Source organism: Parasteatoda tepidariorum, chromosome 11 (assembly GCF_982258835.1).
Source record: "Parasteatoda tepidariorum strain Cologne lab strain chromosome 11, Ptep-v5.0, whole genome shotgun sequence".
Lineage (NCBI taxonomy): Eukaryota > Metazoa > Arthropoda > Arachnida > Araneae > Theridiidae > Parasteatoda > Parasteatoda tepidariorum.
This window is the reverse complement of record NC_141765.1, coordinates 15409902-15433347: the sequence shown is the minus strand read 5'-3', so window position 1 is coordinate 15433347 and position 23446 is coordinate 15409902. Positions and strand designations below refer to the sequence as shown.

The 23446-nt window shown below is 26.7% G+C and overlaps 1 protein-coding gene across 1 annotated transcript; it reads right to left on the bottom strand.

Moving 5' to 3' along the window:
• Positions 1 to 7901: 7901 nt before the first annotated feature.
• LOC107453843 (uncharacterized) lies at positions 7902 to 12462 on the bottom strand. Its single transcript, XM_043040688.3, has 2 exons — positions 12404 to 12462; positions 7902 to 8580 (listed from the first exon to the last, which is right to left on the bottom strand). Exons 1-2 carry the CDS (start codon positions 12438 to 12440, stop codon positions 7970 to 7972), a joined length of 648 nt encoding a protein of 215 aa, XP_042896622.2. The 5' UTR covers positions 12441 to 12462; the 3' UTR covers positions 7902 to 7969.
• Positions 12463 to 23446: the final 10984 nt, after the last annotated feature.

The window sequence follows — 23446 nt, the reverse complement described above, 5'->3', positions numbered from 1 at the left end:
TGGTAGAGATTTTGTTTTATTGTATATGTTTGTAATCCAATTTTTTTTTAATTTAATAGTTGCATCTTTGTTTAATTTAAACCATTGCATATATGACTAAATTTGAAGATTAGAAAAAGTTTCGTTGAAAATATTAAAAAGGACAAAGTTTAATTGAAAATGGGAAGCTCATATTTTAGAAAATAAAGACTAATCTTAACTAAATTTGTTTTTCAACTATTTAAAATTAAAACTTTTACAAAATATTCTTAAGTTACTTTGGTAGTGTGCAGATGAAGTATTAATAAATTGCTACTGCTAAAATTTATATATCCTAATTGCATTTAATAAATATCATTCTAATCAATCTAAATTCAGGTTTTTTTTAAACATTTTTACAAGAGATATTTTTCAGCATATGTACTATCTAGATGTAAATAATTTTATGTTTCTGTGGTGTTAGGGTTTGTTATCATACTTTTTCAGCATATATATTTACATGTAAATCTGTGTGTATGTAAATACAGTATAAATTTATGCATGTATAGCATTATTTCCAATATCAGAAATAATATATTAAGATTTTTCAAAGCTTGAATGTAAAACTTAATTTTCTCATCCTGATTGTTTTTTACCCGGTAATTTTCACCATTTCTTATAACAGTGTTGACTCTCTTTGTAAATTTAATATTTGCTATCAATTGAAATTATACATTTTGTATAAGCCCTGACCAAAATGTAACTTAAATGCCAAATCCATTTTAGAAAAAGAAATCTATAATTGTCTAAGAATATTGTTTTTGTAATAGTCCTACATTTAAACATTATAAAGAATATTTTAGTCTTATTTCAGAGGTCTGTGTGCCATATCTCTTATATGGATCAACAAGATAAATTTAGTGGAAAATCTTTCAAGCAAGTTATATTTTTAGTTAAATGTGCTATTTGGGTTTCAGTTGTTTACTATTGAAGTATACTAAAATTATTTACTTTTTACGCATTTCTGGTGTTCATGCTTAATCCTCTACTTCAATAATATTGAATTTATTTAATTAAATATGCTTAAGTGAATAGGATGTGCAAGTAATATTATATGAGGATAACTTTTATTTCTATAGTATTATCAGATTTAGAAATGTTTGCATGCTTGCCAACTAACTAAAATTAATACTTCGTTTTTTACAAAAAGTAATATGAATGCCGTTAGTGTTTACCAGCTGTCAGAAGTTAATCATAGCTCTTCTCTACAAACACTATAGTAAACTATAATGCATCTCAAAACCCTTGAAAATAAATGGACAAAAAATTTGTATGGGAATACAAATTTTCTTTTATGTTTATACTTTCTAATCTATGTATTAATGTATTCCAGGTTTCTACCCTATGTTGAACAACACTGGTTCTCTATTTTACTATTCCTTTGCCAATGTTTGAACTTTAATTGCCCCTTTAATATCGAAATGTTTGCCATGACTGGTTACTAAAAAAAAAATTGCAGATTGATTAAAAGAAAGAACATAATGCCCTTAGTCTTCATTGAATTATAAAGAAATGGTTTGATTGTTATTTAGCATTGAACCAATTTTTTTAAAATTTCAAATTAGTAAAAAAAGAGAAGATAATAGTAAAGGATATTAAGTCTTGGTGTTTTTGAAGAAAAGAATTTTTCCCTTACCAATTTATTTTTCTAGAAATATAAGTTAGGTTAAAATTAAAGTAGTAATATTTAAATCTAGTCTTAATTTAATTTGTTTTCATTTCAAGTAATGATAAACAGATCAAAAGCAATTTGCTGTAAATATTTTAATTACAACATTAACTTATAACATATATTTGGAAGATATCCAAACATTCCTAAAATTCCTCTGATATTCAAATAGAAAATAGTAGTGATTGATTTGTTATTTTAAACTCCTATTTTTTTATGCAATATATTATCTTAGTTGATGCATTGAATATTCTCATAATTTATATGAGTAATAAACTTATCAAAATTTTAAAACCTTTGTAATCTAAATTTATTTTAAAATGAGTAATAGTAATTAGTAAGCAAATATTCTTATAACTAAATGATTCCTTTTTAAAGCCATTGGCAAAGTTAGCCAGCATACAGTTGCAAGTATTATTTATTTTTATTCATTCCAAGCTAAAGCTAAAAAATTTTTCTATATGGTATATGCCACCTTAAACAAATTGATACACTTTTTAGACTGTGCTTTATGTTTAAAAATATCAGTATTTCTATTATTATTTTTTTTAATAAATACTTCTAACCATACCAATGGCCACAACATTCCACATTTTTTTTAGTTTATAAAAATTTGTTTTTCTGAGCCATTGTTTTTATTTTAAGGCATATATTTTTCAATATTTATTTTTCCTTTTAGTTATTTTAGGTGTTTTAATGTAATAAGTAGTACTTTTAGTTCATATTTTATCTTGGGCAAAAGACCAATTTTTTGGACCAAAAATTGAAATTTTGTGTGTTCACATCTGTTGCCATTAAGTGTTTTGTTAATTAATTTTTTATGCTTTTATAAGAAATATTGCTATTTATTTAATTTTATGTATACACTTCTAAAATCAATTATCTCTGTTTTTGTTATTAAAATTTTATTTTGATTTGTTGTCGTACTTTTTGTTGATTGTGATATTCTAGAATTAATTTATATAATTATCTTTTTAAAATTATGTTATGTTGGTTATTAGTTATCATGCTTACCAATACTGTTAAAAGTTGTGAAGGTTCCTGTTAATTATGATAGGTTCCTGAGTATTTTCTTGTCATGTTTATTATCCATTAACTTAAATGATCTGAAAACTGAAAGTTAACTGTCTTATATGAGCTTTTTAGAAGAATAATGTTAACTGAATTATTAATGTGCTCAAACTGTTAAATGTTTTTATTAATCAGTGAAAAGTATCCTTGTCATCATAATCGACTCCTGAAGGGTATTGTACTTTGATAAATATTTTACTTTTATTGTGCAAAATATTTTCATAACATAAAAATCTAAAAGTTTTAAAGAAATTCTATTTTCCCTACAAAAGAAAAAAAAAAAGAATGTTCAAGTTTTTACTTTGATCATTTTGTTAGATTTAGAGTGCGTAAAAATTTGAAATTGTTGTCTTATGACAGAATCAACTGTATGTGAATGTTAATAAATGTAAGATATATATTTATTTTTTTTTCTTTTAAGTATTAATTTAGTAACTCAGGATTAAATAAAATGTGACTACTTTAATGAAATATCCTCTTTTTTTAAAGAAAAAAAAATATTAGCCTACGACATCTAGTTGGCTGAATACTAATTACTTTTTATTTCTAGAATGAAAAAAATTAAGTGAATCTTAAATTTTTAAATAAAAGCACATACTCAATTTTATTTTGCTTTTTTGAACCTCTAATTTGTACCAATTTGAGTTGTATATGTATTTACGAATACTTTATATTTATTTGTAGTTATTAGTTATGGTTTTTTCATCTTTAAATAAATATATCTGTATTAATTTTAAAAAAAATATTTTTATTTAGTAATAATTTAGTTTTTAAGATTTCTATCTCAAACTAATGAAAAATATTCGTATTATGAAGCATAATTATTATGACTGTATGAGAATATTTTAATTAAAATTAAAGATATTACAATTCAATTTAATGTTTACTGTCAATACTTATGTGGATAGTCTTCTTTGGGATTCTTTGAAAGTAATTTATTTTCATTCTAGAAATAGCATTTGCGGTGCATGATCTGTTAAAATATTTCATTTGAAGAATCATTGAGCCTACACTGCTCGTCCTTATTGCTAACTAATGATGAATAAATTTTTTGAATTACATTTTGCGTGAGTTTAATTATTTCACAAATTATTGATACATTAAAATTTGATGTGAATATAACTTTTTACTGTCCTCCTTTTCTGTGTAGAACATATTTTGTTACTGTTCCTATGACTCCCAACTTTGTTTTCATAAACCTCGATGTTAATTGACATCACCATGGGAGTCACTGGATTTCTGTCCTGGTGTTTTAAACTCTCGAAAATATTTAGTGTTCTATCTTAATCCTATTAATTTGAATTAGAAAAATACAAATTAACAATTATGTACAAAATTTTAACTCATTAAACTTGGGTACCATCCACAAAAATATTGGGATATCTTCTCTATTTGTTTCAGAACTTTTTCTGAAAGAATTTTATGAAGATGAAAAACTTGATTCCAAACAATCCAGTTGAGCAGTAATGTATCAAATCTTGTATGATGAGGATTTGTTTGAAAAGTGTAATTTATTTAAAATGGTTTTAATCCAATTAACTCTTCAATAATTTTAGAAAAAACGCATTTGAAAATTTAAACTTTATATGCTAGTTAAATATTTGGTTCATTAACGGTGCAATGATCTAGTAGCCAAGTATCTTTTTGATTGCAAGATGCTTTTCACAGTAATTATCTTTTTTCTTTATCTCTTTTTTTTTAACTATATTTTTTCTGTTTACAAACAGTATTAACATTTTATTTACTGTATTATTTTAATTATTAACTGTTACTTAACATTTAAATTACAGTATATTTTTTTTATTCTGTTTACAAATTGTATTTTAAGTATAAATTTTTTTTTGTTAATGTATTTTTTTAATTGTATTGTACTTGACGTTTAAATTACAGTAATAATTCAAGCAAAAGATATGGATTCAAATGTATAAACAGTTAGATTTTAAAGTGATTCTTCCAAAATATACTGTTTTGTACAAACTTGTGACGTCTATTTTTATCGACTAGTAAAAAATCTAATAAATCAATTGCAGAATTCTGCATAGGTAATTAAACAAAATCTAGCCTAAAAGTTTTGTTGGGGACTTCATATTGAAATAAAATCAGATAATCATTTATTTCCATCACCTATTTTTGATAAAATGATACAATATGATTGATACGCCTCTAAACTTTCAAATGATTGGGAAATCTTTTTGAATGTTTGTGACTTATGTTTTTCAACAGAACAACTTCAAAAACATTGTTCATGTTAACAGTCCTCTTTTTATTGACTATGCAAGGAGCCATTTTTTTTAAAAAATTTTAGAGATAATTAAATAATAAAAATCAACTTTTTGAATTATTATGTGATCCAATTATAAATATTTTAACCATTATTAATTTGGAAAATAAAAATGGTTATAATTATCCATTATGTTTGAAAAGAAACCTCTGGCACAAAATACTAATAGGTTTAAGTTTTCCTCCCACTTTTAAATTTAAAAAATGTGTGTGGAATAACAAGATAAATACCAGGTAAAAAAAAAAGTCACTGAGCGGTTAGTATGAAACAGTTATAGCTTGTATAACTGCCACTAATATACCTTTCTCCCACTATTAATTAATGTGTTCCACTATTGATTAATTCTCCCACTATTGATTAATGTGTATAAGATATATTAATCTTAAAGCTCTTCTGTCTTATAATTTACTTTTTTCTTGCATCTCATAATACAGGGTAGCCTGGACTCCTCAAGGGATTAGAAAAAACCTGTCTGTAAAATCCACTATGAATTTTGGGGAAATTAAGTGACTAATAATGATAATTAGTTTAAATCTATTATTAGGCAATGAAACTTTCAATTTGATATGATTAATTATCTAAAACTTATCCAGTAGTACTTTCTATTAAATGCTTTTATTTCTTATGGCATTAAAATATACAAATTTTTGATGTCAATCAAATCTATCTTTAACTCTTAATTTAATGAACAGAAATTATAATTTACATTTTGTTTGATTTTCTTTCTTTTTTTTAATCTTGAATACAAAATTAAGAAATTTGCACTTAACAAATTCTTAGTGCATATAAATATGTAAGTAAAATTCTCAAATACCATTAAAATTATGCTAGTTTAATTTGTAAAATTTTTAGAATTTTTCTCTGAAAATCTCAGGGATTTTGATGGCAGAGTAGCCACACTGTAATGCTTTTAAAAACAAGACTCTCACTCAACTCATGATATGCTTTGCTGCTATAAGCAGTTTTATTGTATTACTTTATAGTCTCTAGTTTTATTGTATAAGTTACTATATCTAGCTGACTACACTTACGTATGGGTCATTCTCACAAAAAGGTGATTTTCTAAGTCCCTTAGTAATAAATATTAGAAAATACAACAGATTTCTTAATATTTTTCTTCATCATTTTTTGCAAAGTTCTAACTAACAAATCATATGCATTTCTGCTAAATGTCTCCTCCATGGACGTAACAAGTCCACGGAGAAGAAGACGCAGTCAATGGAAGAGACAATGTGTTAGATGACCATAATATAATTTTAATAATTAAAAAACTATTTTCTTTTAATTGATATTTTTTAAAATGCAACAAATGTGTTAATTTGTTTGTATTTTTAAGGAAAATCAATTAAGCTTAACTTTTTCTTGTCGGAGAAGTAAATATTGGCAATTTTTCTAAATTTCTGTGATGTTTAAAATTTTTTTTCTCTTCAAATTTTAGGAAAAAAATGGCAAAACCAAAATGTAAAAAAAGAAAGCAATCAAATGTTCAAATGCAAAAGAGAAGGGAACAGCTAAAACTTAGTATGAGACAAGCTAGACAGAAATTAAAAGAAAACCCTATACCGTTTGAAGAAAGTTAAAAAAAAAAAAAAAGAACTTTAAAATCTGTATCAGAAAAAGATTTAACAGAAAAATCGTGATTAAATGAACTTAAATTTTTAGAAATTGATAGAGCAAGCCGTTTGTGCCCAGGCAGAAAAGAAACAATAACAAGAAAAGAGAAAAAACAAAAGCGTTATTTGGATGGCAGTATGCTTAATTTGCATGAAATGTTCATAAAAGAGTATCCTCAACACCCAACTTTCACGTGGAGTCTGAATTTTTATTTCAATGGTCTTTACATTTTAATTTATTAATATTCAGTAAGAGTTACTTAAAAAATTGTACACCTAGGATAAAAATGGATGTTTCCTTTCATAGCAGCATGATTAATCGGAAGTAGCTCTATCTCTAATAATGAAATATTTTATTATTTACTTATTAATGTTAAACACATATCAGTTGTACCCAATAATTAATGAATTAGTCTTCATTGACATTTAATATTTTATAACAATAAAATGTCTCCTTCGTTGACTATTATATCTCCTCCGTGGACAAGGCAGAATTTAAAATATTTTAAATCTTGTAAAAAATAAAATAGAAAACTTGACCATTATTGTAAGGACATATAACAAAAATAAATAAAGGCATTTATGTAATATTTATCACTTTTTTAATTACTTTAATTTAAGAAAATTTTTTAGTCTATTTATACCTTTTCAGTGAGAATGACCCGTATATAACTTAAGAATTCTAAATTTAATAGATGTATCAAAAATATATTTAATTGCTAATACAAGTAAACAAACTACTAAATCAGATATTCACTACTGAAAAAAAAAATAACAGGCTTTTTATCTGAACAGATAAGGAAATTATAACTTATGTCAGAATAATTTCACCTGTATAAAATTCCCTTATGTTACGTTATTTTGACACAGCTCATCCCTGAAATTATTTTGCCTTGTCAGAACGGGCTTGTTAATTATGCAATGAATAGAAAAAAGTAACTTTACACTATTTACTATAATATTTAAAATATTTATTTGTATCAGTAATACATTCTATTTTTTTACAGAATTTAATTTTGATGTGCAGCCGCTAATTTAAATTATTTTACCTGGTCAGAGAACAGTCTAGTTATGCAATAAATAAAGTAACTTGCCACAGTTTACTATAAATTTTTAAATATTTGTATCAGTAATATGTTCTTTCTTTACAGAATTTAATAATGTTGAACCATTGACTGAAATTATTTTGCCTCGTTCGAGAATAGGCTTGTTAATTATTCAATAGATAGAAAAAAGGAACTTAACACAGTTTAGTATAATTTTTAAATATTTATTCGTTTGTATCAATAATATGTTCTTTCTTTACAGAATTTAATTTTACTGATGTGCAGACATGGACACATTCCTAAATGCTGCATCTAAGGCCAAGGCATAATTGTTTTGAAGAATATTATGTATTTGAGCCGATACATGTGTTCGATAAGCATCTTGCAGGACTTTTAAGTATTTGTTGAGAGGAGCTGGCAGTCCAGAAAAAGTTGGAGTGATTTGTCCAACCTTATCGACTTTCAATTTCTTTAGGGATCCACGGTATAAGGGATGTAGTCCCGCAATTTCCAAAGAAACAACAGTTTCAGAAACATGTCCCATGTTTCGGGGTAAATAAATATGGCTTCCGTTCCTTATAATGACTTTATATTCAGTAATTAACTGGGTTAAACCAATGGTGCAGTTGATTAACATTGTTTGTCCAGATTTTGTTGGCCCTGTGCAATCACCTCTTCGCCTTGCTCTGTCTAATCTAGTGAGATTACCACGACTAAATATTGCTTCTCCTACATTTCCATATATGTCTTGAACTCCAAATTTAGTTTCGAAATCGGATATAGAAGCCGGGTCAAGACCAGCTTTGAACACGGCTGTATGCAAATTGTCTTTAATGACTGCATCCATGTATGAGTTAGCATCTTGGCTGGACAATCCTATACCTACAAATTTAAACAGAAAAAAAAATTCATATTTAAAATGTATTTTAATTAGCTCTTTCATGAGTTAGACAATTTGTGTATGTTTTTGACTTGAAGAAACATGACGTGTCTTTTAAATGAATTTTAAAAGAAGTAATTATTGGGAATTATGTTTTACAAATATATTTTTAATAAGTATATCTATATATAATTGGTAACCTGTGGTCATTTCTAGCCTAAACCTATTTTGTTTAAGTTAGAATTAAAAAAAATAAAAAAACTAATAATTCTAGAATCTAGTTTCCTTGATATTTCAGAAACAATATTAGTCTGGAACTGGAATGAATTTTTAAATATCAAAGCTGGAAGCTGTAGTTTTTCCCATAATGAATTGTCTTAGTTATTAAATTTGAAATATTCATGATTAATTATTTACACTTTAAAGTAAAATCATATGGGATTACTTAAGCCACTTGGGTAACTTAGCTCGCTTATTCAGGTTAAATTTCCTACCCTTATTTTAGCAATATTGTTTAGATGGTTTATGGTTTTCATGCCGTAAGTGTGAAGTTTTGCATCACTTATTTTAATACTGTGTGTGCCTTAAAGGTAAGTTAATAAACATTTACTTAGATTTAAGATAATTTATATGTTTCAAAACTTTAATCACAAGTTGTACACCTTGCATACATTTTAAAACCTAATCCCAAACCATTATTGGTTGTTTTATTTCAATGATTACATTTTCAATGCTTATAAGTGTGTAGCTGTTTCCTGTATAAGATAATGAAAGCTACCAAATTGGCTTTTAAAAATGTAAAATTAGGAATGGAATCCCAAATAGTTACTTTTATTAGAAACCCTTAATATATATTTAATTTTTCTGCAATTTGATTTGCATAATTTACTGAAAATTTTAAACATTCGGTTGCAAACAAAATATACTATGTATAAAGACTTCATTTAATTGTCCAAGTAAATCACATATTCTAGATTTAGAGGATTTATTACAAAATTTATGTAAAAAGTCAGTATTACATTTGTTAGTTCACATTATTGTTATCTATGAAATATATAACTCGAAACAAATTCATTCCTTTTCTACAAAATCTTTATTAGTCTTTTTAAAAAAATAAAAAGACAGTTTACTTTTACTTAATATTTGAACTTGCTGATATAAGATAACACTCTGCACTTTTTTTTAGCTAATAAACGTTTTGAGTAGTTAATTTTTTTTTTTTTTTTTACCAAATCTAACATAATCCAAATATTGAATTTTTACTCTTGGTCTAAATTACCCCATATTGCAGGATTGACCTCAAAATTTATATGCATATATATATATATATATTAACTTTCATACATTTATACATAAAATGTAACTTGTAACCAAGTTTAGAATAAAAGCCCGTAAATTGCTAATTGCAGGCCTCCAAAATGGTCCTTCTCTCCTAAATCCGTTTTTGTCCTCTTTTTATTGTTTTGATCCACTTAGTCTTTTGATTAATAAAATCTGTTAAAGGAAGTGTTTTAATTACATTAAAACTGCTATACACGCTAGTTTAATGCTTCAACCTTTCTCCTCATCATCAAATCTAAACTTATTCGCTAACATGACAATGCATCTATACAAAACTTTAGCAATATAAACAAACAAATGAAATTGATGTTATTGATAAACCCGTTTCCTTCCCTGACCTAAATCCAATAGAGAACTTTTAGGAAATTGTGGTTAAAAAATTAAAATTATGCAAGCATTCGCTAATATAATAAAAAAAGATGCTTTACAGTTAGGAATACAAATTGCTTGAAATGAATTACTTTTAGTAAATTAAAAAGGACTTTCTCATAGTGTACCAAATAGATTATTTCAATGTATTAAGTAAATGATTTTATTGAAAATAGTGTAGTTAAATTGTTTTTTAATGAAAATAGTGTAATTAAATTGTTTTTTTATGAAAATAGTGTAATTAAATTGTTTTGTTATGAAAGGCGTGTTTAATTTTTTCAATTATTTATCATTGCATTCAACAGTTTTATTGTTAAATTGTCTCTTCGAAAACCTTTTTTTTTTTTTTTTAAATGTAATTAGGTTGGAACAGCTGTGCAAATTGCTCCAAAACAAAACTCTGCTCGAAAAACTATTGTTGCCAAAATTGCTCCAATATTCGTCGTGTAAATTTCAATTAATGCTTTTATCTGGCAAACAAATTCAGGTATCAGCCTTCATTGAATCGAGCTCGTCAAAAACTGATTTTTAAAATACAAACTTCGCTTATCATAGTAATCTATCATAATAACCGAATTGGAATACCTGTGTAGTAAGCGTCGAAAAAATTATTAAAAAACGAGGTGAATTTGCAATTGAGTTGCAGCCAAAGGTAGCATGCCTAAATGTAATACCTAAAATTCGAAATAAGCGTGCCGTAATGACGTATTAAAAATATCAAGTGGAAAATACCAGTAAGAGTGACTGTAAAATAACGTGAAATATCAGTAGAACCGCCACAAATGTTTATTTCCAACAAATTGTTAAAAAGTATTCGTTACGCAAATTCGAACAATTTATGTGTCATAACATACTTTTAATTAAGAAATATCGGATTTTAAAAAACTGTTCAATTGGCCGAGAAAACTTTCAGAAAATAATGTGGTTCTGAAATAGAATCATCATGTTTGTTAAAAAGTGATTACTCAAGTACAAAATTCGTCTGCCTTAATAAAAATATCAGAATTCGGAAAATTACCCGGAAATGATAAATAATGTCGTTTATTTGCGATAGAATTGTCGTGAACCGAACATGTCAAAAAGTGACTACTCCAATTCGAAATCCAAATGTCGCAAATAACATCTTATTAAAAATTTTATAATTTGAAAAACCATGCAGAAATGGCGGAAAAAACACAGTTTTAACGATAATAATTGTAGAAAAAGAAACGATTGAAAAACCACCTAGTTTTATGAGTAAATCGGTATAATATTAGGTCGTATAGGCATCTAATTATTAAAAATGCATTTTTATCTAAATATGGTTTAAACCTTTTTAAAAATAAAATGTTTTTATTCTGCAGGAAACCCATTAAGTAAATTTTTTCAGGTATACTTTTATTAAGGTAGTTCTTTTTTGCGTTTCTAATGGGTTTTTTTTTTTCTAGTAATGCATTTTTTCAAGCCCTATTAAATGTGGTATAAAATGTACACACTCAAATCTGTTCAAAAATGGTTGCGCAATTAATAGTTTTTAAGGAGATTACCTATAAACATTTCATTTAAGGCAGGCCACACACTGATGAGGCAAGCGCTATGAGGAAAGAGGCATACGGGTAGCCAATTCCTATCTTCTGCGTTAGGATGCGCTGAGATCATGTGTGCATGCTAATGCAAAAGTATGGGAATCTGCCTTTCGTATGTCTGGCTAACCGCTTGCCTCCTCAGTGTGTGGTCTGCTTAACTGAAATTGTTTGGGCATGTATAATTTTGTTTAACACTCTAATGAAACCTTTAAAAAAAACGGTCTTTTAATGTTATTTAAAAACCTAATTTGTGACACTGCTGAACAAGTTCAGCAAAAAGCTTTGTGACTTGTAATTGTTTTTCCTATATATATATATATATATATATATATATATATATATATATATATATATATATATATATATATATATATATATATATATATATATATATATATATATATATATATATATATATATATATATATATATATATATATATATATCTTCCTCCTCCTACATATTGTTTAACAAGATGCATATCAGACATGCTTTATAATGCAAGGAGACTAAGAGACATAGAATTATTTTAGCTAAGCAGTGCACTTACCACACATAAAGATGAGAAAAAATAGTTTTCCAATCATCTTGGATGTTTCCGTTCTTTCTAAAATAACAAAAATAACATTTCTTGAATAATTTTAAATTAAGATAACAATACCGTCACTGCATAATATGATCCAAACATACCTTTTTTTAATGTAGATGTTATATGCTAGTAGAAAAGAAAAGGATATTTAAATATGCAGGGTGTTCCGTAATAACCGCTCTTATAAAATATATAAGTAAAAAGGCTATGCACATTAATAGTTTCAAATCAACATTAAAGTTAGAAAAAGAAGCGTTTTAGTAATCTCATGAATCATAATTGAAAATATATGAGCTATGAAAAAATTTAAATCGCATAAAACCAGTTTATTGGAAGATAAGCAATTTCAGTCTCCTAGAGATTCTGGATTTTGTTGATTTTGATACATTCTTTCCTCTTCCAAATCTCAATAATAATTAGTAACAGTTGGAAAAGATTTTTCTCACAAGTATTTTAATTTGCTACTTAAAGTGCTTGATTTATTTTTTCTTCATTTTTTACAGAAATACATAAATGAATATATTATAGGGCAGTTATTACGGAAAAAAACCATCTCTCTCATACGTTTATAGTTGTGTCATAAAACAAACAATTATAACCTGACAAAAGTTTTTTTTAATAAATGAAATATATTTGAACTAATACTGCAAAACATCATTCAATCAAAAAAAAAAACTTTGAATAAAACAATAAAATGACGAAGTCTATTATGTAAGGGATTTATTTATTTCAACCTATATACGACGGAGAACAAGATCTAAAAATTAATATTCATAAGTGTTTTTTAGGTTATATATTATAGGGGTTCGAAGCTGAAGCTTAAAAGGACGGACATCGAGCAAAATATTTACAAATATCGCCCAGAAAAGTATGATTTCAAGTATATGAGGATTTTTTTCTTGTGGTATTTTTATAAATTCAACTAAATATATTTATGCAATTTAAAACTATTTTAATTCATATTAAAATAATAAATTATATATAATACGCACACCAATCGAAACATAAAAGAACTTATTATAAAAACTTGTGGATAAGTTTTGATGTTAAGCTAATTTAAAATGACAAGCGGATTTTAAAAAATTGGGAAAATTCTAATTGAATACCATAAAATTATGGTTATACGCAATTACGATTTGTTTCAATTTTAGAACGTTTCCAAAATAGTTAAAATTAATTCGAATCTAGTACTTAACAGCTATGTACTATAGAACGTTATTTATTTGTTATTAAAATTATTTTAAATTATGCGATACTTAGCTAAAAACAAACTAACAACATTATTTATTTTTAAAAGAGCTTTACTATGTAAGTAAACTTTGATAATAAAATTATATTAACTATTGTGATTCTGGTAAATCTTTTTACATATTTTCAGATAAACAGTAAGTAATGGCTTAATGTGCATTGGACAACATTTGGAATAATTTTATCACTTTAATATTTTCTGTTTTCTTTTATAAAGCGATTGACTGTGCAAAAATATTATTTAACTTCGCTGATCGGAGTTTTTAGTTATAATGAAAAATTATGAGAAAGATAAGAAGTTTGATTCAAAGAAATTTTAGGACAGTTTTGTGACATATTAGAGTTCGGAGGATTTTATTTCATGACCAAAATTGTGTAAAAAAAAAAAAAAAAAAAAAAAAAAAAGCACATTATAAAAGTAATTACTATATTGAAATCCTAATGATTAAAAATCATTTCTTCATGCGATAATTAAAAATATTTCAATTAATTTAAATTTCTTCAAAAAATTTATTGACGCATTTAATAGTCAACTTATTTTCTAAGTTACGTTATTCTAAGTAAAAATGGCATTTCAGTAAATGAGCAAAAATTTTCTAATTTCTAACGCTTTTATTATTAACGCACTTAAAATAATAAGTGAAGGAAAACTTAATTTACGTTAGCGTATTCTAAAATAAATACTTTTTTTTTAAAATCTAATTTGTATTAATTCTATCTTTATTTTAAACAGGGGTTTCAAAGGGGTAAGTGAGTAAACTTTAAAGATAAAATCATATTCACTATATTATGATTTTTAGAAATGTTATCAGAAAAACGGAAAATAATATTTTAAAATATATGTAAAACTACTATTTTATATTTGAGATTCTGGAAAATTTATATTCAGGAAGGCATAACAGAGGGATAATTTTATAAACAAACTTTTTCGCATTGTAAAAATTAAAAGTACTGTGTATATAACGAACTATACAAAACATACTTTTATTTAATAAAAGCAATCACTTACCTTTTTCCCAGTTGAAGAACTGAAGCATAAATCTCAGACTTATCATTTATATAGTTTTAGTGATAAGTGAACACATGGGAAACAAAACTGCTGTTATACAGGGGACGTATAACAATCAAATTTCTCTTTAAAAAATGTTGATTGTGGAGGTATCACTAAATATTTTATAAATTTTTATCATTGTAAAAGCATAAAAAGAGTTTGAATTCAAATTATTTCATCAAAAAATCATTTTTTTACATGTTTTATTAGAAATGTTTCTACGATTTTTAATATAATATTTTTATAAGGGAAAACTAAATCATTATTTTTAATTATTAGTTTGTTCTGTGATGGTTTTTATTGATAGGATGTTTCTTTTTTCATTTATATGTAAATTATTTTGAAGAAAATATAGGTTTATTTCTTCTAAAACTAAAATTATTTACTTTTCTCCGTTCTAAATGCATAGTTCAATATCCCAAATTAAAAATTAATCGTGATTGCCCTTATTATAATGATGAATAGGATTTATAATAACTCTCAAATAAATGTATTTTGAAGAAACAATACAAATCGAAAACTAACTATAAATGTGTTATCTTTTTATTAAATATTTTTTTACGTAGAATTATGGTTAGTTTAAAAAAAAAAATTCTAAATGAAAAAAATATCTTTCTATGAAATAAAAAATTCACCTACTATGAGATATGTACCATTGACTGATAAATTCTTTTCTTAATTTATTATTCAAAACTAAACGCTTTTTCACACTTTTAAATTCACATCCTGCCCTTCAATCTATTTTTGGCCCAAGTATGCATTAATTAAAAGTAAGACATTTTTCCCTTTGCTCTTTGTGGGAATCGCGTGACCTATTTAATAAACCAATTACTAAGATTTCCCTAAAACGAAGCATTTTACGGATTTACTTTGCAAGATTTTTCCTAACTTATATTGAAGAGCACAACTATTTCGTGTCCACTTTGAAAAACGTTCTCTGTCTGATAATTAATAAATAAATTTTGTGCCCTTCTTCCCCGCATAAGACCTGTTTTTATCCTTCCGCTCTATCTATTGAGTCTCTCCAATGACTTGAAGTGATAAAAATCCCTTTAGTCATAGGAATACGGAAAGTCAGCTGCCTTTCTACTATATCGTGATAAATGCACGATGGAGGCAGAATGGAAAGATTTTCTAAAAAAATGTATAGAATTATATTTTAAAGAAATTAAGTAATTAATTTTAAATATGCTAACATTATAACTACCTTATTTTTAAATACGTATTTTTTGATGACAAATATGTTACATAACCGAAACTATAATGGATATTGACTGAAGAAATGCATGTGTTTAAGCTATTTAATTTAAATAAAAATTATTTTTGGCCATGTAAAATTAAACAATATTTTAGTTGTAAAGATATATCTAACACCATATTAAATATATTCTCCAAAGTCTTGCTGTATGGTATGAAAAATATACCAAGCTGTCGTTCATGGTATTAAACGAAGCAAAACAACAACAAAAAAAGACTGAAACAAAAATAAATTTTCATATAAATAAATGAAATTTCAATCGGTTTAAGTGGATGAAAACTGGACAAATTATAAGTTTTTAGAAGAAAAAAAAACTTATATTGCTAGTTCCATAGTTGCGACCCTTAATATATCAAAATAAAGTCCGTTTTAGGAGTCGCAAATATTTAAGTTAAAGGACAAAAAAGCTATCAAAATCTGTCGAATCACTAGGGAAGGCATGATGAAGCTTGGAGATATTTATAATAATCACATTTCAAATGCTTTGTTTCTTACGGCAACCAAACCAGTTTTGATTCTCTGTGACGCCTTCCTGGTTTGTTAAATTTCAATTGTTCATCCAAAAATTAATTTACGCCCCTAATGTACATAGTATTATAAGGATTTTGAAAGGTAAATACATTAAAGGCGGTCGTTATGTTTTCCCACTTCAAAACTTTTTTTTTTTTAATCAATGGGAAATTAGGAGTTACTTGAAAGGGAAATTTTGATTCATTAAAAAAAAAATTCTATTTTGTAGACTAATTGTTGTTGTAACCACCAATTGTTGATTGCTTTTAAGTAACGTAATAAATATCATTAAAATTACTTTATTTTAAACAGCCGACCTAATTGAGTTTACGACTATCAATGTTAAACTCCGTAGCCTTGTAATTTTGATCTCAATTCTGAAGACAAGAGAACTCCTAAAAACTAGCCTTCGTTGAGGAACTTTTTGATGAACACACGTTTCTAAACCACATTTCCAACCCGCATTTGCGTTACATAGAGAGGAAAACCTCCCACGGTTAGCCTGACGGCAAGGGGACTCTGACCATGAGGATATTTTACGTCATCACTGTGGTCAGACGTAGTTTGAAACGCGTAAAATAGTTTTAATAAAATCTATGACTGATTTTTGATTGTAATAATATTAAAAGGAGCAGGTGGATAATATCTTAGAAGTTTGACAATATCCTAACATGTTAACAGTATCTTATCATATACGAAGTTTTATAAAAAAAAGTACGACTTATCTTAAAAACAGAAATTTCTTGTAATGAATTCCAAAATATGAACAGTATAATATTTAACTAGAAATATCGTAGCAAAGAGATAATTTTGTTCTAAAATTATCTGCTCATCACACAGAGTAAAGGGAAATTTATTTCACTAATATGAGATAAACTTTCTCTCAATTAAAAAAAAAGTTGAACCAAATAAAATTTCTACATTTTTTTTTCCTTTGAAACAGATTTGTGATTGAAATTGTTTTTGATAATTTTTTCTTTAAATTGTTTTAATAGCCACATATTGTGCATAAAATATCAAATTTTGAAAATGTGTGACTCCCTAGTTTTATCTGATCTGGAAAACCCGGGTACACACACTCGTAGTTGTCCTGCTATTCCTTATAAGAAATATTTATTTTGTCCCGATATTCTTGATTTTTGTAAGTCTCCAGAACATCCAATTTTCTACGAATACAAATGCAGACTTTAAAATAATCGATTTGAAGAATCAAAAATTTAGATTTTTGGTCAAACTTTTTTTTTATTTTAACTATCGGGTGCGTCAAAAAACTCGGACAAAGTTATTGCGTCATAGAATAAAAAACAATTTCTTTGTGTGTTTCTTTAATTGTTAATAGTTTGTTATATATATCTCAGTTTACGTAGTGCTTTTTTCTTCGCTTTTTTACAACGTTAAAAGTTATGCTATTTTAGAGTTGTTTAAGTAAAGAAAACAGTGTAAAATTGTTTGTGTGCAAAGACAGTGTAAAATCGTTCGTGTGCTCTGTACACACTTGTTTTATACGAAGTTAAAGACTCTCTAAAGCAATTTCTTCGACAGGAGTAGGAAGCATTAAAGGGAGAGGACTTGCGGCCTATTGCTGAAAATTTCAGTAAGCGTTTGCGCCACTGCATCGCTACAATAGGCAGCTACTTTGAAACCAATTAAATTTATTCATTAATAAAAGTTATTCATTAGTAAATTTATTCATTAATAGTAGTCATTAGTAAAAATCATTCCTAAATTTATTCATAAGTATGCTGGAAGTTTCGGTAAGCGTTTGAGATACTGCTTCGCTGCAATAGGCAGACACTTTTAAACGAAGTAAATATATTCATTAGTAAATGTTAGTCATTATTAAATTTATTCATTAGTAGTAGTCATCATAGTAAATGTATTCATTAGTATGCTGAAAATTTCAATAAACGTTTGTGCCACTGCATCGCCGCAATCGGCAGCCACTTTGGAGCCAATTAAATGTATTTATTAGTAAACTCCCATTGTTATATTTTGTTAGTTTAATTATTTTTAATATAATTATATTAAAAAATGTTTGTCCCTTTTTTTGCCCCACCCTGTGAAAGAAAGTCTTAACTTTAATTGAAACTAAAACATAATTATTTCAAATTTTGGAGGCATTTGAAATACTTTTTTAAATAACAAAAACAAGAGTCTTAAAATGTGTACGATTTCTATATCCTGAACATCCTTAATAATTTAAATGAATGTAAAATGAATTTTATTATTTTATACATTAAGGTTTAAATAATTTTGAAAAAATCATTTTACACAGTACAAGTGTGAAGAAGTGACTAAGTTATTCATTTTTATCTCGCATAAATTCCTACAAAAATTAAACGCACATAATTTCACTCTTTAACAAATGTTTCTTTCCTCGCGCGAATAATATTTTTTATTGAACTGATAAGAATATTTTAAAAACTTTATTAAAGAGATGCTTAGATTAAAGTTAATTTAAATGTACGGTACAAAGTGTTTAGATAATCTCAAATAATGAATAATAGGAAAGAATTGACAATTATAAGTAAGAATGTCTAGAGCTATGCACTAATATTTGGATTGGATTAAATTTAGAGGCAAAGAAAGTGGAAAATAAGCTATGAATCCTTTTCCTTGGAATCTCACATAAAAGATTGTACATTATATGGTATTTAGCATTTCTTAAATAAACAAGAGAATAATATTGTATTGTGTCCCAAAATTTTGAAACTTTTTCATTTTTTTTCAAATACAAAAAGTCTTTTGATGAGTTTTTTTTTTTAAATAATTTTCTGATTGATATATGATACTTAATTCTATGATATTCTATGATATTTAATATTTTTAAAAAAATGAGAATCCTTGTAATCTCGAAAAATTAAAAAAAAATAATAATAATCAATAATTTATGTCATTTAAAATTCTGTCTTTCCTAATTACAGTAGAATGAATTTTATACTTTAAGGTTTGAATTATTTTGAAAAAATCATTTTACATAGGAATATATACCAGTGTGAAGAAGTGATTCAGTTATTCATTTTTATCTCGCATAAATTTTAAGACTTATCGCACATAGTTTCACTCATTAGCAAATGTTTCTTTTCTCACGCGAGCAATTTTTTTTATTGAACTGATAAGAATATTTTACAAAAATTATTAAAGAGATGCTAAATTTGAAACAAATTGGTTACACTGAGGAATAATTTTTTTTTTTTTTTTTTGTTACATGAGATTAGAAGTTAACGTATCGCTGATTTCAATTCACCAATAGGTTTCTCTCTTCAAGCTACTGTATTTTTAATGATAATTTTACTCTACTTTTTGTCGAAATATACAAGTTTAAAAACTTTATTATATCACAGGAGGTTACGTAAATGTTGCGTCAAACTTTTAAGGGAGTAAGAGCACATTATTAGAATTAATTAGGCACAGCAACCCATACCCGGAAGCGTCATCGTACGCCACCGAGGGCGCTTTCCTATTATGAACTGTTTGTTCTTGTGCTTCTGAATATGTTATGACACCCCTAGCCACTTACGACGACATTTCTAAGCATGGGTTTCAAAAAAATGTTAAACCTGATGATATGCTCTAACTCCCCTAGAATTTTCCCCTGTCATTTACGCGACCACTCGTTATATATGGCATTTATATAAACTTATACAATTCGATAAAAAATGACATTAAAAATTCTATAACTTTAGAAGCAAAACTAATTTCGGATATGATATCTCTACACCCGAATTGTTCGAAATATAGTATTTGTATGAATGCAATAAAAAATTTGTTCATTAGTGTAATTAACAAAATATAGTTTTCTTCAAGCTTTAAAAACGCATCCTAAAAAATAAAATTTTTTAGACACCTTCTATTACTAAATAAAACATAGTATTTCAAAAAGGATGTAAATTTATTAAATGTATATATAGTGAAAATAATATTAAGTTTATAGATAGTTAAAACATATATATTAAAGCGACAGTTGAGTTTCAGATTTGCCCATTTTGAAAAATTCTTGCGTCTACTACACATTACTTTGCAGTATATGTAATTTAATTACGTAGTATATGTAAATATAATTTAATACTAAAATAGTGATTTAAAAAGTTATCTAAATAGTTTTCAATTGCTAGTGCGTACTCCGCATTAGCGAAGTCCCCATTAAGCGATATGAATTTTAATTGCGTTAAAGTATCAAACAATTTTATTCATGCCAAATAACTATTTTTTTAGAGAAAATTAGTAATTTAAATGATTTGTAAACGAAATCATACCATGCAGAAAACTATGTAGCCTGAAAATTTCTGTCTTTAAACAAAGCTATTTTTTTTCGCAATAACTTATTCTACTAACATTGTGACATTAAGTCACAGCCTAATTTCTAAATATCCCGTTTTATTAATCAAAATACTAATTTTTCGGCTTAATTTATATTTTTAGATACAGTTTTTATTGTCTTCATCTTTTTTCTTCTCGCCCCTTAACGCGTTAGCGCAATGAGGACTCTTTCCCCAGGAGGCTCCTTGCACATTCTTCAGACACTCCTTTTTCTTGGAAAGAAGGCTGTCGGCGACCTTTGATGTCAACACATGTTTGTGGTTACGGTACGGTCGCCGTTAGTATTTAATTATGCTTAAATTTAAGGAGTTAGTTAACTCAGTTCAGTTCGCTCCTTAAGCTCGATTTTTTTGGCTTTTTAGGAAGTTTAACTTCCACTTCTAGCTATTTCTTTAAATACCGCCCATTTTCTGGGAGCGGACACATTCGAAATTTAGTTGTCAACACCATCTTACGATCCCTTAACAGGGGTTTTTCATTTTCACCCCCTCCTCTCTTTGGAGAGACGGAGTTTTATTTTTGTTTTAAATATATGGCGGTCATATTTCTCCGACCCTCTGTGGTTCCCCTCTGCGGGCTGTGATTGTTTTGTTTTTGTTTCCTCGCCATGAACATTTAAGTGATTATTCGATACTTTGATTTTTCTCAGTCACCTCGCTCGCGTACTGAGCGTTTATTTTGCTTCGGTTTTCTCTCTGTTTGAGGGAAGGAACTTCACTCCCTTTTTAATGGCGTAATACCTGCCCGCCGACTCCCCAAGGATGCGGTTTTTTTCGACAAGAACGAAAATCAACCTTCACCATCGTAATTTTTTGGATCGCCCTTCCAGAAGCGAAATGTTTATGTGTCGACTGCGACAACTGCCAGCCGCCACTGATGCTACTAGGAGATGAAAAGATGATCAATGTTGAAAAATATGCCTTGTGACCCCTGACTGGACATACTTGTGATTCTGATGCCCCAACGATTTTATTGATAAGAAGTGATCTGCAGTAATAAACTACAACAAAAAAAATGAACTCTGGACTTTTCCTTGTGTTTTTTCTTTAAATTATTGCAGCTAAGCCAAATTGTGTGTCGTCTCCCACCTGCAACAGGTATGTGAAAAATCATTGCAAAGACATCTTGATTTCTAGTGTGTTTTCTTCTATGTTTTTTTATTTTTAAGGGTTATTGCTCACTATTTTTAGTTTCGGCCATCCTTTAAATTATAACATTCCAATATCGAGCCAAAAAATATTATAACATATGGCGCCGTTGACCAGCCACATTGCTGTGGTACTTGTTTATCAAATTTTTTTTGTTTTCTAAAAATGATTTAAGGTTTAATTATAATTAATATATATAATTTTAATTTTGTTTAATATAATAATTCTTTTGATTAACAGTAATTGAAGATTTAAGAAATTAATTCCTGGCATTTTGTTGTTTTAATCATTAAATGATTGAAGATTTTGATTTTTGACCAAAATTTCTAGCTACCTACATGTTTTTTTTTTCTAAAAAATAATCAGTACTGTAATGCTTTATGTAAAAAGTAGGTTTTCATTTATTACCTACATTGTTGGGCTCAATTGCTGCAAATAATAAATAAATATATGATTAATTTTGACTTCAAGCTGGTGTTTATATATTAAGTTAAGTATGATTTTTGAGTTGATTTAAAATAATAATAATTACTATATGCTGTAAATTGATTCATGCAATTGTTTTGTGATATTGATCAGGATAACTATTTTAATTAATAGTATAACTTTAAGTGAGAAAATGCAGTTAACGATTTCTTCATAAATCATCTAAAATAGGATTTGATTTTAGTATTTAAAATTGATGTTCAATGTTATTGATGTTTACACAAATGCCATATTGGTTGAGTAAGAATCGCACAGCTCTTATGTATTTGAATGATTATAATTTTAATTTTGTTGATTTAAACTTAAGGTTCACTTATTGAATAATTTCATTTTGAATAGCAGTAATGCGTATATTAATTTTAAAGTGTTGTAATTTGTTGATGCTAATCATTGTAATAATAAGTAATTTGTATTTATATCAGTCTTTAAAATGTTATTTTTTCAATATTTAACTAGTTCACATAAATTCATGATAAAATTCATGGTCACAGGTTAAATGAGTCAGGTTTATGAATGTTTTATTTCTAATGCTTCTTTAAATATTTAATTGTCAGTATTATTTAATACTTGTTTTTCAAGATATTTCATATGGATAGGTAATTCAAGGTAATCATTTGAGTCATATAATATGTTCCTTTTAATTATGGTAAATTTTTAATTGTGATTTGTTGCATACAATCTTTCTTAAAAATTTAATTTTAAAATATATGGTATTTTTCTAGTAATGGTAATTTTATACTATATTATTATGTAAGTGTTTTTTAATGATACTATCAATACACAATATTTTTGGTAGATGACCCCAATTCAAACCTGCAGTAGGACTAATTTTAATTTGGCAATTATGCCTGATAATTTTAACAATATCACTAGCCCTAAGGTTTATCCTTATGGTTTAACAAATAATTTTTTGATAATAATTTTTGTAATTAACTTATTGATATATGTGTGACGAGTGTTATTTGGGCATCGTTGTGTGTGAT

What these genes read in the sequence shown, in the direction of transcription:
- LOC107453843 (XM_043040688.3), bottom strand. Translation starts at nt 12,440, where the DNA reads ATGATTGGAAAACTATTTTTTCTCATCTTTATGTGTG. An exon ending in TTTTCTCATCTTTATGTGTG is followed by an intron (nt 8,581 to 12,403) that starts GTAAGTGCACTG and finishes TTAAATTTGTAG; the next exon opens with GTATAGGATTGTCCAGCCAA.